This window comes from Pinus tabuliformis, chromosome 4_2 (genome assembly GCF_031772625.1).
Source record: "Pinus tabuliformis cultivar Carrire ecotype Pingquan chromosome 4_2, CPIR1, whole genome shotgun sequence".
Lineage (NCBI taxonomy): Eukaryota > Viridiplantae > Streptophyta > Pinopsida > Pinales > Pinaceae > Pinus > Pinus tabuliformis.
In genome coordinates, this window is record NC_142304.1 from 797,073,064 (window position 1) to 797,085,125 (window position 12,062).

The 12,062-nt window shown below is 37.1% G+C and overlaps 1 protein-coding gene across 1 annotated transcript in view; it reads right to left on the bottom strand.

Annotated features, from left to right (window-relative positions):
* Positions 1-12,062, bottom strand: part of LOC149172057 (T-complex protein 1 subunit gamma-like) — a 123,920-nt gene that overhangs the window by 63,610 nt on the left and 48,248 nt on the right. Inside the window, 2 exon segments of the mRNA XM_089424190.1 lie at positions 7,778-7,847; positions 8,006-8,073. Coding sequence (XP_089280316.1) covers positions 7,778-7,847; positions 8,006-8,073 — 138 coding nt within the window.

Sequence of the window (12,062 nt, forward strand, 5' to 3'; positions counted from 1 at the left end):
AACAGTACAGTAGTTAAGGGATCCTACAAGTGACAGCCCAATGGGCTCAATGACATTGAGGCATAACTAAATTTTCTCCAACATGAGCAAACATTCATGTTAATGTATATTTTTATTTCTCAGTCTTTATGCCATATAATGAAATCTGGAAATATGTTAATGGTTTGAATAATTTACTGATGAAACATGCATGTTCACCATTCCAACTGCTAATATTATTACATAAACATCATCCTATCATGTCTCTAGTTCTGGAGGATTTTATTTCTGCCAAATCCCCTCTATTAGATTCTAGGAATTAATTTGTTTTGGGTTCCATATTAAAAGGATTCTAACGTCATAATGGGAAAATAAAATTGTAGGATCTGTTAATTAACAGGATTATAGGATGAGATAACAGGTAAATTAATTAACAGGGTATATTTCAGATAATCTAATTAAATTTAAAATATATATATATATATATATATATATATATTATATTATATATATGTACTTGGATGTATCCGGATCCGAGATTTTAAAAAATCTAGCAAATCTGATCCATATCTGAATCCTGGTAACTTAGCATATTACTAAAATGCCACACAAAATAGTAAAATCAATGTTTTAAAACTCCGACTCGGTATCAATTCGGTATCAATTCGGTCGGCTCAATTTCAAAGACTCAATCGTTGTAAAAAATACATTAAATATTTATTTTTTATAAAAACACATAATTTTAAAGATTTTCATTCATGTTTCCAAACACACAGCATTAGAATATAGATAGAAGACAACATATGATCAAAGTAAGCTCATGAATATATCCATTATATCAAAATGGCACCCAGTGCACTGTCCAATACATACACAATGATGATATAGAGATCAAAACAAAAGCACATAACCAAGGAAGCTAGAAATGGCCTCTACAACAAAAGTCTATGACCAATACTACTGGCTACTGCTAGAGTTGCCAACATCAACTGGCTCAGTGTTACTTGGGAGCGGGAGCGCCATTCTCAGAAGCTCCCAGTTTGGGAGCGAATCCCGGGGAGTTCGACAACCAATGTCACTAACATCAAGGTACATAAAGGGATTGGTGTTCTTGAATCTTGATTAAATACGAGTTCCATACCCTAATACATGACAAAATTCAATGGAAACATTGCAATCCCCCAATCCTAAAATCCTGAAAAACGGATAAGTCTGCTGGATTTTGAATGAAATCTAAAATTCTACTTTCTCCATATGAACTCCAATGAGGCCGGAACCACTCTCAAACATCCTGAGTCATTTCATGGTAATGTTAAAAATTTAAGTAAAAGGATGAAAATGAAGATTAAAGAGAATGTCACTTTTACTTAAATTCTTAAACATTACCATTACTAGGGATCAGAGTCAAACAAGGAAGCCCAGGGAGTCCCCCACACTCAGAAAAAAAACATAAAAAAAAAATCAAACAAATTGTATTTTTGGGGGTTCACTGGCCGTTGTCCGTGCCCCGACCGAGTTGATACGGACTCGGCCAAACCAGTCTAGAGGCCGAGTTGAAATTTTTTTTACCGGCTCGGACCAACTCGACTGAGTCGGTTCCGAGCCGGTCGAGTTTTAAAACGAGTAAAATGCACCAAGAGATAGCCCGTGATAGGCTACTTCTGTACCAAATACATGTACCACTTTCACCTCTGCCATCTCAAAGTCAAATTACATCATTTATAATACCGTGAGATGGTTATCGCAGTTTATCCAACTAACTACTATTAGCACTGATGGTTACATATTATTAAAATGGTTCCAATTGTTCCATTTGTGCAATAAATAAAAAAACATTAGATGTATTTTAGGCTCCAAATGTCCCATGCATAAAAACATGATCTTACCATCATGTATCAATACCAGTGAGCCAACCAAATCTGCTAATATCACATTGTCAAATTACAAAATGTAAATCAATAACATAGGTGAGAAAGTGTAAATGGAGCTCAAAATTTAAAATAGAATAAGCCCATTGCAACACATAAATGAGTAAGATGTGTGCTTGAATAAAGACCGATCAATGAGAGAAAGATCAGTGCAAGCAGGATATAAATATAAACCAAAATTTAACTAGAATAAGCCCATTGCAGCACATAAATGAGTAGGATGTGTGTTTGAATAAAGACCGATCAATCAGAGAAAGATCAGTGCAAGCAGGATATAAGTAGAAACTAAAAGGACAATTGTCCCCCATCAAGTTGAAAACTTTTGATTCAAAATACTTGCTAAGGATTTGGAAAATGGGGTAGATCCCCTCTGAGTCCTAACACATGTCCAAAAATGGTTCAGGTTGAAACACTTCTTGATTATTTGATTTTCTTCCTTAATAAAAATTGAACCAATCTTGTAAATCTGTGTCATTCTTACCAGACTCCTTATATGATGCCCCCCAAAAAAGTTGTATTCCCCATATGCATGCAACGATCTATCAAATTCACATTTCAAAACATCTCTTGCTTTGTCACTTTTACTCCGACCCAATGGGTGAACTTCAATGGATTACAAGCCAACCAGATCAAGTTCATTTGCTCAGTCAACTCGCTAAAAAGAGCAGTTGACTCCACATGTTATTTTATTTTCTTGAAACAGTTTTGTTTCAAATAGAGGCTAGGATGGCAGTGAGTGAATAGTTTCATGCCTCAACCCACCTAAGATGAATCCTCTCTTGTTGAAGTTTATTGTGACAACCCCAATTAACCTATGCCACCTTTAAAGAATTTAACCTATTATCTGCAACCGCTCCATTATTGAGGCTTATGGTAGCTATGGAAGGTCTTCTGCATAGGCCTGGTATTTTAGCATGTAGAAGATGATTTATTGCCTCTTTCGCTGCTTGCTTGATGGAGTAAGTAATTTATGTTTTCTTTCCCGAGTCTAACATGGTAAAAGTACAATAATTAAATTCAATTAATTATTGTGGACTATTACGTCAATTTCTAAGGATAAATAATTTAATTATTTAACTGACTTAGAAATAATCTCAACCGTTGATCTTTAGATCTTTTAGAAGGGATGTTATAATTAGGGACTTGGGCTTGATGAAAATTATAAAATAAGCCTTATGGAAAGGTGAAGACACGAGTGGAGAAAGCAATTTTCTCTAGAGCAAGAGGCTCAGCAAGATTGAAGCACAAAGGAGGAGTGCAGGTTCATTGGACTGTATTTTTGGGAGACCAAATTGTTGGATATTGTAGGGCCGAATTGTTGAAGCGAGGAGGTTGAATTGTTGGAGAGGTCGATTTTTCGGGGCCGATTTTCCCAAGGTGCAAAGGATGTTCGAGAGGGAGGCACATGGCCAAGCTACTAGTGACAGGTGGGTTGTGATGAGAGGTGGGTCAAAATTGTCCAGGCCAAATTTCTTCAATGACTAATTTCCAATGGACCAAAATTCCTAGTGCGAAATTCTTCCAAGGGGGCCGAGTTACAAGTTCCAGTCAACATATTTCTTTGTAATTTCCCTGTGGTTGAAACCCAAATTTTCCTGAGATTAATTAATGAAGGAGAATTGTTGTGGGTGTCTAGAATTGTTGTGGGTGACTATCTGTTGCAATATGTGATTGATCTCTTTCTATTTTTATTTCCACTACATATTGAATTCTAGAAGTTATAATACCAGTGATTTTCTTTTTCAACAATTCAAAAATTATTTGGGTAATGAAATAAATTTCTGGGAATAAATAATTGTTGTGAGAAAATAAACCTATGCTCGTATTAGGAGACTTAACATCCCTGCCCTCTCCGTGCCACCTTTTTTGTGAAAAGGACATCAAGAGTACAATCAAAGCTATGAGTACCAACAGAGCGACAGATGAGGTAGGGCTTCAAGTTGATTTCCTTAAACATTGTATTAGTCTCTTGAGTCTCATATTATTGAGTAATTTAACCATGTGGTATGTTCAGGCTTCTCCCCCTCCTAGACAAGACACATTATTTATCCAATCCACAAGTCAAAAAGAGTAATTTTAATCTAAACAACTACCAAACTATCATGGGGGTCACACATTCCCTATGCTTTGTGCCACAGTTTTACACCAGTGGTTCTCTAAGGAGTTGGAGAGTCATCAGCTTAGGGATCAAGGTGAAGCCAGTTTCCAACCAAATTCCCATATGATTGATCACATTTTCATCCTCCAAGCCATTACTGAGTAGGCTCGCCATCTTGTTTCAACGGTTTACAGTTTCTTTCAAGACCTCTGAAAATCATTTGAGACAATTCCAAGGGAGGCATTATTCCAAAGGATCCACAATATTCACAATATTCATGGCAACCATTATGAGATGATTGGGGCAGCTTAGGGTGGCAAGCAACATTTCCAATTTCATCCAAAGTACCATTGGTGTAAAATAAGAATGTCCCTTGACCCCTCTCACTGACCCTCTTCAGGATCTACATTGATGAGTTAGAGTCTCTCCTAACTGGGAATATCCAAGAGGGGGATGGTAGTCTTCTACAACATGTGTTGATTTCGCTCCTTACCTTAGATTCTTATCTTATGCCCCATTTCTTGGCATTTAATTGTAATAAGGCATAAGCCAATTTAATTTGCTTCGTCAAAATTGTCTATCGTTTTTTTAATGAGCATGTTATATAAGCGCATAGCTTGAGAAGCCCTTCAAGGCGTGTTTGAATCTACATCTTCCCTAGGGCATTCCTTTTGACACCCATTTTTACCATAGTTACAAAGTTCGGAAAAATCAATGCTTTGTGACAAACCATTGACCTACTTTTGGGTCATTTGTTGGACATTAATAAAATTATATTATCTTATGTCTCACTTCTTGGCATTTAATTGTATTAAAGCATAAGTCACTTGAATCTGCTTTGTCAAAATTGTCTATTGTTTTTTTAATGAGCATGTTGAATCTACACACCTATCCTAGGGAAATCATTGTGACACCCATTTTTACCATAGTTACCAAGTTTGGATAAATCATTGCTTTGTGACACCAACTGGCCTACTTTTGCAGTCATTTGTTGGACATTAATAAAATTATCTTCTCTTATCTTATACCCCATTTCTTTCCATTTAATTGTATTAGAGCATATTCCACTTAAATTTGCTTTGTCATAGTTGTCAATTTCTTTTTTAATGAACATGTCATATCGTCTATTGTTAATTTCAGTGTTCCACGGTGATGAGTCCCCCAAGGTCACCCCACGACCTAGGATGAGGGGACATCTAGGGAAACATTTCCCCACGTCCCCGTTTTGGGAAGACGCAAGGCCAGGGGGCAAAGGGGAACATTTCCCTAGTGTGGGGGACGCGACTCTACAAAATGCATCCCCCCTCCCCCCTTAAATTTTCTTTTAAACAATCATTTATGACAAGGAAAACCTAGTATTTGACCATATTTCCCTAATAATGCTATGGAATTCAAGGTAATGTTAAATTCTTAAAGTAAAAGGACATCCTTTTACTTAAATTTTTAAAATTACCATGAAATGACTCGGGATGTTTGAGAGTGGTTCTGCCCTCATTGGATTTCATATGGAGAAAGTAGAATTTTAGATCTCACTCAAAATCTAGCAAACTTAACAATTTTTTAGGAATTTGGGATTTGATGGATTGAAATGTTTCCATTGCATTTTGTCATGTACAAGGGTATGGGATTAGTATTTAATCAAGAGCACCAAGCCCTCTGTGTACTTTAAAGTGACTTTTAGACTCATCACTCCACTATTTTTGAGTTTTAGTTATATCAATTTACTATTCCAGTCTTCAGATTTCAGTATATATCATAGTCTATTTTGCTTAGTACTAATTAGATTGTAGAATGATGAATGATGAATTTTAACTTTAAATCAATTTAGAATCTAGAATGATGAATGATTGAGAGTGGTTCTGCCCTCATTGGATTTCATATGGAGAAAGTAGAATTTTAGATCTCACTCAAAAAATTACCAATTTTTTAGGAACTTAATTATTTGATGGATTAAAATGTTTCCATTGCATTTTGTCATGTACAAGGGTATGGGATTAGTATTTAATCAAGATCACCAAGCCCTCTGTGTACTTTAAAGTGACTTTTAGACTCGTCACTCCACTATTTTGAGTTTTAGTTATATCAATTTACTAATCCAGTCTTCAAATTTCAGTATCTATTATAGTCTATTTTGCTTAGTACTAATTAGATTCTAGAATGAGGAATGATAAATTTGAACTTTAAATCAATTTAGAATCTAGAATGATGAATGATGAATTTAATTTATAAATCAAAGTTGATTCTAGAATGGTGAATAATGAATAATGAATATGGATCAAAGTATTTCATTATTGGATCGCGTTATGGATGAACCATGTATGTATTAGTAAGGATGATGAGTATGGATCAATGTATTTCATTATTTAATTCAATTATGTATGTACCGTTGTATTTATGCTTTCATTATTGAATATGAATTTGAAAGATATATATATATATATATATATATATATATATATTAAAGGAAAAAAAAATGATATACCCCAACGTCCCCCCGTCCCCCCTAAATTTCCTAAATTTTGAAGGTACTCCCACACGTCCCCCTTATGCGTCTCCCTGCACCCGCGTCTCCCTGTTCTGCAGTCTTCGTGGAACATTGGTTAATTTTTCATCAAAATATTCTATTATTTTTTTTATAATGAGCATGATTCTCTGATGCAGAGAGTGCATCATGCTTATTTTAAACTGGCTCTGTTATGTTGCATTATGTTAACCTTCTCTGCTTGAACAGGGGAAAAAACGAATGAACTCATCCTTCATTCTGTTTAGGCCTTGTCTGCCATGTTCTGTCCAGTCAAACCATATGTCAATTGGCAGAACTTTATTGACAGAGCAGAACAGAAAAGAAGAAAAAATAATCGATGATCCCAGCCTTCATTCTGTTTAAGCCTTGTCTGTTCTGTTAAACAATATATGATGGTGTGTGTTGCTTAATTCATTAACTCTATTAGCAGAACAGAACAGATATCATTGCTTGTTCTTTCTATTCAGATTACATGAAGAGACAAGTAGATATCATTCATTCCTTTTCACTCTCTTCATTTTATATTTTCTAAAAATTTGAAGAATAGAAATTGGATTTTTTTATTAGTGAGAATTATACTGCCAAATTGTTTCAGCAATGGAATTTTCCTCGCCTTATTTTCTCCATATTGTACCATAACCATAATCAAATACAATTGGAACTTGGTAACTACAAATTTTACTTTATTGACACTGCAGAGAAGAACAGAACAGAAGCAAAAATAATGGATGATCCCAGCCTTCATTCTGTTTAAGCCTTGTCTGTTATGCTAAACAATATATGATGGTGTGTGTTGCTTATTTCATTATCTCTATTAGCAGAACAGAACAGATATCATTGTTTGTTCTTTCTATTCAGATTACATGAAGAGAACAGGTAGATATGATTCATTCCTTTTCACTCTTCATTTTATATTTTCTAAAAATTTGAAGAAATTGGATTTTTTAATTTTTTAATTGGTGAGAATTATACTGCCAAATTGTTTCAGCAATGGATTATTCCTGGCCTTATTTTCTCCTTACTGTACCATATCCATAATCAAATACAATTGGAACTTGGTAATTACAAATTTTACTGTAGTATATCAATCATTTTCGAGGTAATGAAGCAATGACAGACTTCCAAGACATAATACTATATATCAGAATACTTCCAGTGATGACTCGTATTTACAAGAAGCTGAAAAGCTGACAAGCATAAATTTTTAAAACACAGAACCATAGTTCTTTGATCCATAATATGACATACCTAGCACAATCACAGATGTTGTGCCATCACCTACTTCCTCATCCTGAGTGCGACTTAATTCAATCATCGACTGGCCAAAAGTAGCAAAATATTAGCATGTTAGGCACCCTTTATGAATACAAAAAGGAAAAAAACAGCCTACTCACTCTGCACGCTAAAAAATGATAATCAACAAGACCATTATGGAAAAGGATATTACTATTACAAAGAAAATAGACAAGCGGCTACCTTTGCAGCTGGATGTGCCAAATCCAACTCCCGCAAGATAGCATTACCATCATTTGTAACCACGATGCCTGTTACATACAATAATATACCTTTACTGTCAATAAATTCATACTTCCGATAACAACAAAGCGAATATATTTGGTTATATCATTTAATCATAAAATCAGGAAGACGCTGGGGAATTGAATCATATAAAGTAAAATTCCAACTTTGAAATTTGCATGCATACATTATCATATAATGAAGTCATCCCTAACAAGTGAAAGAAATGTGGGAAGCATTTTAAAATATAGCTTGAAAATTTGGATATAGTACCAAGGAGAGGTGTTACTAGGCATTCATCCCTTTTAGCCTAGTAGGCACATTAATAACTTTTGTTTTTGTGACATTTATGAGTTAAATTAATGTCATGGGTGTAAAAGATACTTAAAAGTGTTGTACAGGTACTCTTTTCTAATATTAAAGTCACATTTATGAGTTAAATTAATGTCATGGGTGTAAAAGATACTTAAAAGTGTTGTACAGGTACTCTTTTCTAATATTAAAGTCACGAGTACTTTATAAAGTGACTTTATGTGTAAAATACAGTGTATTTTTCTAATATTAAAATAGAGTGAAAATCACTTTATGAGAAAAACTAGAAAAAAGTACACAATTGAAAAACGTACTTGGAGACTTTTAAGTAATGGGGCCGATGTGTGAGGTGGGTCAATTGAGAGAGTTAATCTCGACCACACATCTTGAGACATGGAAATAAAATCTCATCCATTGGATCCTAGGTTTAGGGATTCAATCTTTTTTAAGGAGACAAAAGAGGAAAAGGTAGGTTCATTCTTCACTTCATACCTTGCGAGAAAAGAATGAGAAGAGAGAAAACTTCGAGACGATTTTGCAGCTGAGAAAGGAGGGCTCGAAATCCAAGGAGGAGAGAGGAGCTAGGGCACAAATTTCGAGGCGGCAGAGAAATAAAGTAACAGCAGCTCAGATTTCAAGGAGAGAGAGAGAGAGAGACAAAATTGAGGAACACAGCAGCCAATTTGCAGCAAAAATTTCAAGGCACCTGCGCATGAAATTCGAGGGAGGTTGCTGTGCTGTCTTGGCCTGAAATTCAAGGCAGAATTTTCAGGATTGCTGCTACAAGCAGCGTGAATTTCGAGGATACTTCTAGCTGTCACCTAGCACAACTTTTTAGGCACTGCAGTCATCTTCAGGCACAGATTTCGAGGCATTTTCAGCACAGAAATCAAGGCTGAGATCTGCACAAATATCGAGGCAGATGTGGCACTGATTTCCAGACAGAAATTTCTGGGCAAAAAAATTGTGAAAAACTCAAAAATCAGTGGGCACAAATTTCCAAATTTGCATTTAATCATTAATGCTTCAGCTGCTAAGGGAGATAAGCACTGTGATTATTTTATGTACTTAGACTAATTTTCTCAAACAATAAAATCCTCCTTTGAAGACCGGTTTTCCCCAAAGAGGCTGTGGGATTTTTACAGGGCCACCTTGACCAAAAAATAGTCTCACATGTAACTGCTTGCAAAAATTATGTATTAGTTTTGAGCTTATAGGAAAGTGAAAAACTGTAGAAGTGCTCTTTGAATATTTACAATTAATTCATACTGAAATTTATATCAGCATGACAAAACATTTGGGTTGGGCATAAACCACACATGCAAGCTTGTAAGTTGGGTTAAGGGTGCAGATCATAATTTTTCTACATGGTATCAGAGCAAAGTTGAGCCAAATTGAGCCAAGTTGAGGCTTAAATCTTCATTTTCAATCAGCTGGTAAAGAGGGCAGCAAGCTACTAAAGTCTCCAAACAATGAACCATACCTTTAAAACTTTGCCAGAAACCCAAAGACTTCAGCAGTGGAGGAAGGTTCCAGCTTCCAGATTTGCTTCATTTTGTTAGTTGTGGGGTCATGGCTACTGGGTCGATAGTAGAGGACAAATTGATGGGGGCTGAAAACTTTGGCCCATGGAAGGAGAGGATTATGCTTTTACTGGAGGAGGTGGAAGTGTGGGATGTAGTTGAAGCAACTGTGCAAACACCCACTGATCCAGCTCAGTTGATGGACTTCAACAAGAAGAATGTGAAGGCAAAGAGGATCCTTCTAGATGCCATCAAGGACCATTTATTCCTTCATGTTTCAGGGATGAGATATGCATATTAGATGTCAAAGTCCTTGGTCATTTTGCACCAGAGTTCTAATGAGAATAGGAAGATGGTGTTGAGATAAAAATTACACAACACCAAGATGACCAAGACCAACAGTGTGACATCTTTCCTCACCAGAGTCTCACATGTGAAGGATGAGTTCGTTGTCGTTGGCGAGGTTGTTCCAGAGGAGCAGTGGGTTAGGATTGCCTTAGATGGGTTCGCCGAGAAGTGGGATGGCTTTATCCACGGCTTGGTTGCCGCAGAGCACTTTCTTGGTTGGAGGAGGATGTGGAACGATTTCATCGAAAACGAGATCAGGAGGAGTGCGAGAGGAGGCAGCAAGAGTGGTGGGGGAGGTGAAGAGGAGAATGATGCTCTTGTGGCAAAGGGCAAGAAGATCAAGAAGGGGTCTTCTAATGGAGCAAAGCAAGAGAAAGGAAAGCAAGCAGAAGTCTAAGAAGAAGGACATGAGCAAAGTGAAATGCTTTGCTTGTGGAAGATGGGTCACTATGTTGTTCAGTGTCCCAACAAGAAGGGTAAGAAGAAAAAGGAATTGCAGCTTCAGCAGATGTGGATGATTTTCCGCCTATGTTTGATTCAGAGTGTGCTTTGGTGGTAATTTTAGCCACTCATGTCACTTCTTTCTGTGCATGGTGCATAGACAATGGAGCATCCTGCCATATGACCAGAGTTAGAGAGCACTTCACGAGCCTTTTGGAGGATGAGATTGACTTGGAGGTTGTGCTTGGCGACAACTCCAAAGTCAAGGCAGCAGGTATGGGGACAATTTTATTTCAGAGGGGGTCATCACCTCCTCTGAAGGTGACATGTTCTTTATGTTCCAAGGTTGACAAGGGGTATGGGGTATTGTTCCAAAAGGGACGAGTGTTGATATATCCCACGGGATCCAATATCAAGTTTGCTCGTGTGATTGGAGCTTGCAATGGGAGACTATATAGACTTTTATTGCAGCCTCTTAGAGTTATGGTAGTGCAGACCAGTAGCAGTGATTTATGTGAGTTATGGCACAAGAGAATGGCCCACTTGCACCATGGAGCATTTAGGATGTTGGGGAGATGGTTACAGGGTTAACTAACTTCAACACATAGCTTCATGATGTGTGCAAGGGGTGTGCTTTGAAAAAGTACACCAAGTCACCTTTCCAAAGTAGTGACAACAAAGCTGCAGGTATCCCTGACTTGATTCATTCTGACATATGTTGTCCTATGTCCCATGTTTCATTGAGTGGATATGAGTACTATGTGACATTCATTGACGACCACTCCAAGAGGACCTGCATTTACTTCCTGAAGACGAAGGATGAGGTCTTCTAGCGATTCCAAGAGTTTTAAGGCTCTTGTGGAGAACCAGATGAGGAGGCAGATCAGGGTGTTGAGATCAGACAATGGGAGTGAGAACTTCTGCAAAGATGACGGATTTTTGTGGGAGTGCTGACATCAAGAGGGAGCTCATTATGCCTTATAAACCTCAACAAAATGGGGTGGCAGAGAGGAAGAATGAGACCATTGTGGGTGCAGCTACAGCCATGTTACATGATTAGAGTTTATCTTTCTTCTTGTGGGTCGAGGCATGTAACACTATTGCTTATTTGCAGAACAGGAGCCCACACAGAGTCTTGGGGAGCAAGACTCTTGAGGAGATATATACCGGCAAGAAGCCAGAAGTTGGGCACATCAAGATATTTAAGTGCCTTACATATTCACACATCCCCGAGGAGAAGAGGACAAAGTTGGAACCCACAGCAGAGAAGGGTATTCTAGTGGGTTACCGCAGCAAAGCCTACCATATATATCTTCCTGCACAGAAGAAGATTGTCCTGAGGAGGTATCTCACATTTGAGGACGAGAGGGCTTTGAGGAGGTCTCGTGAGG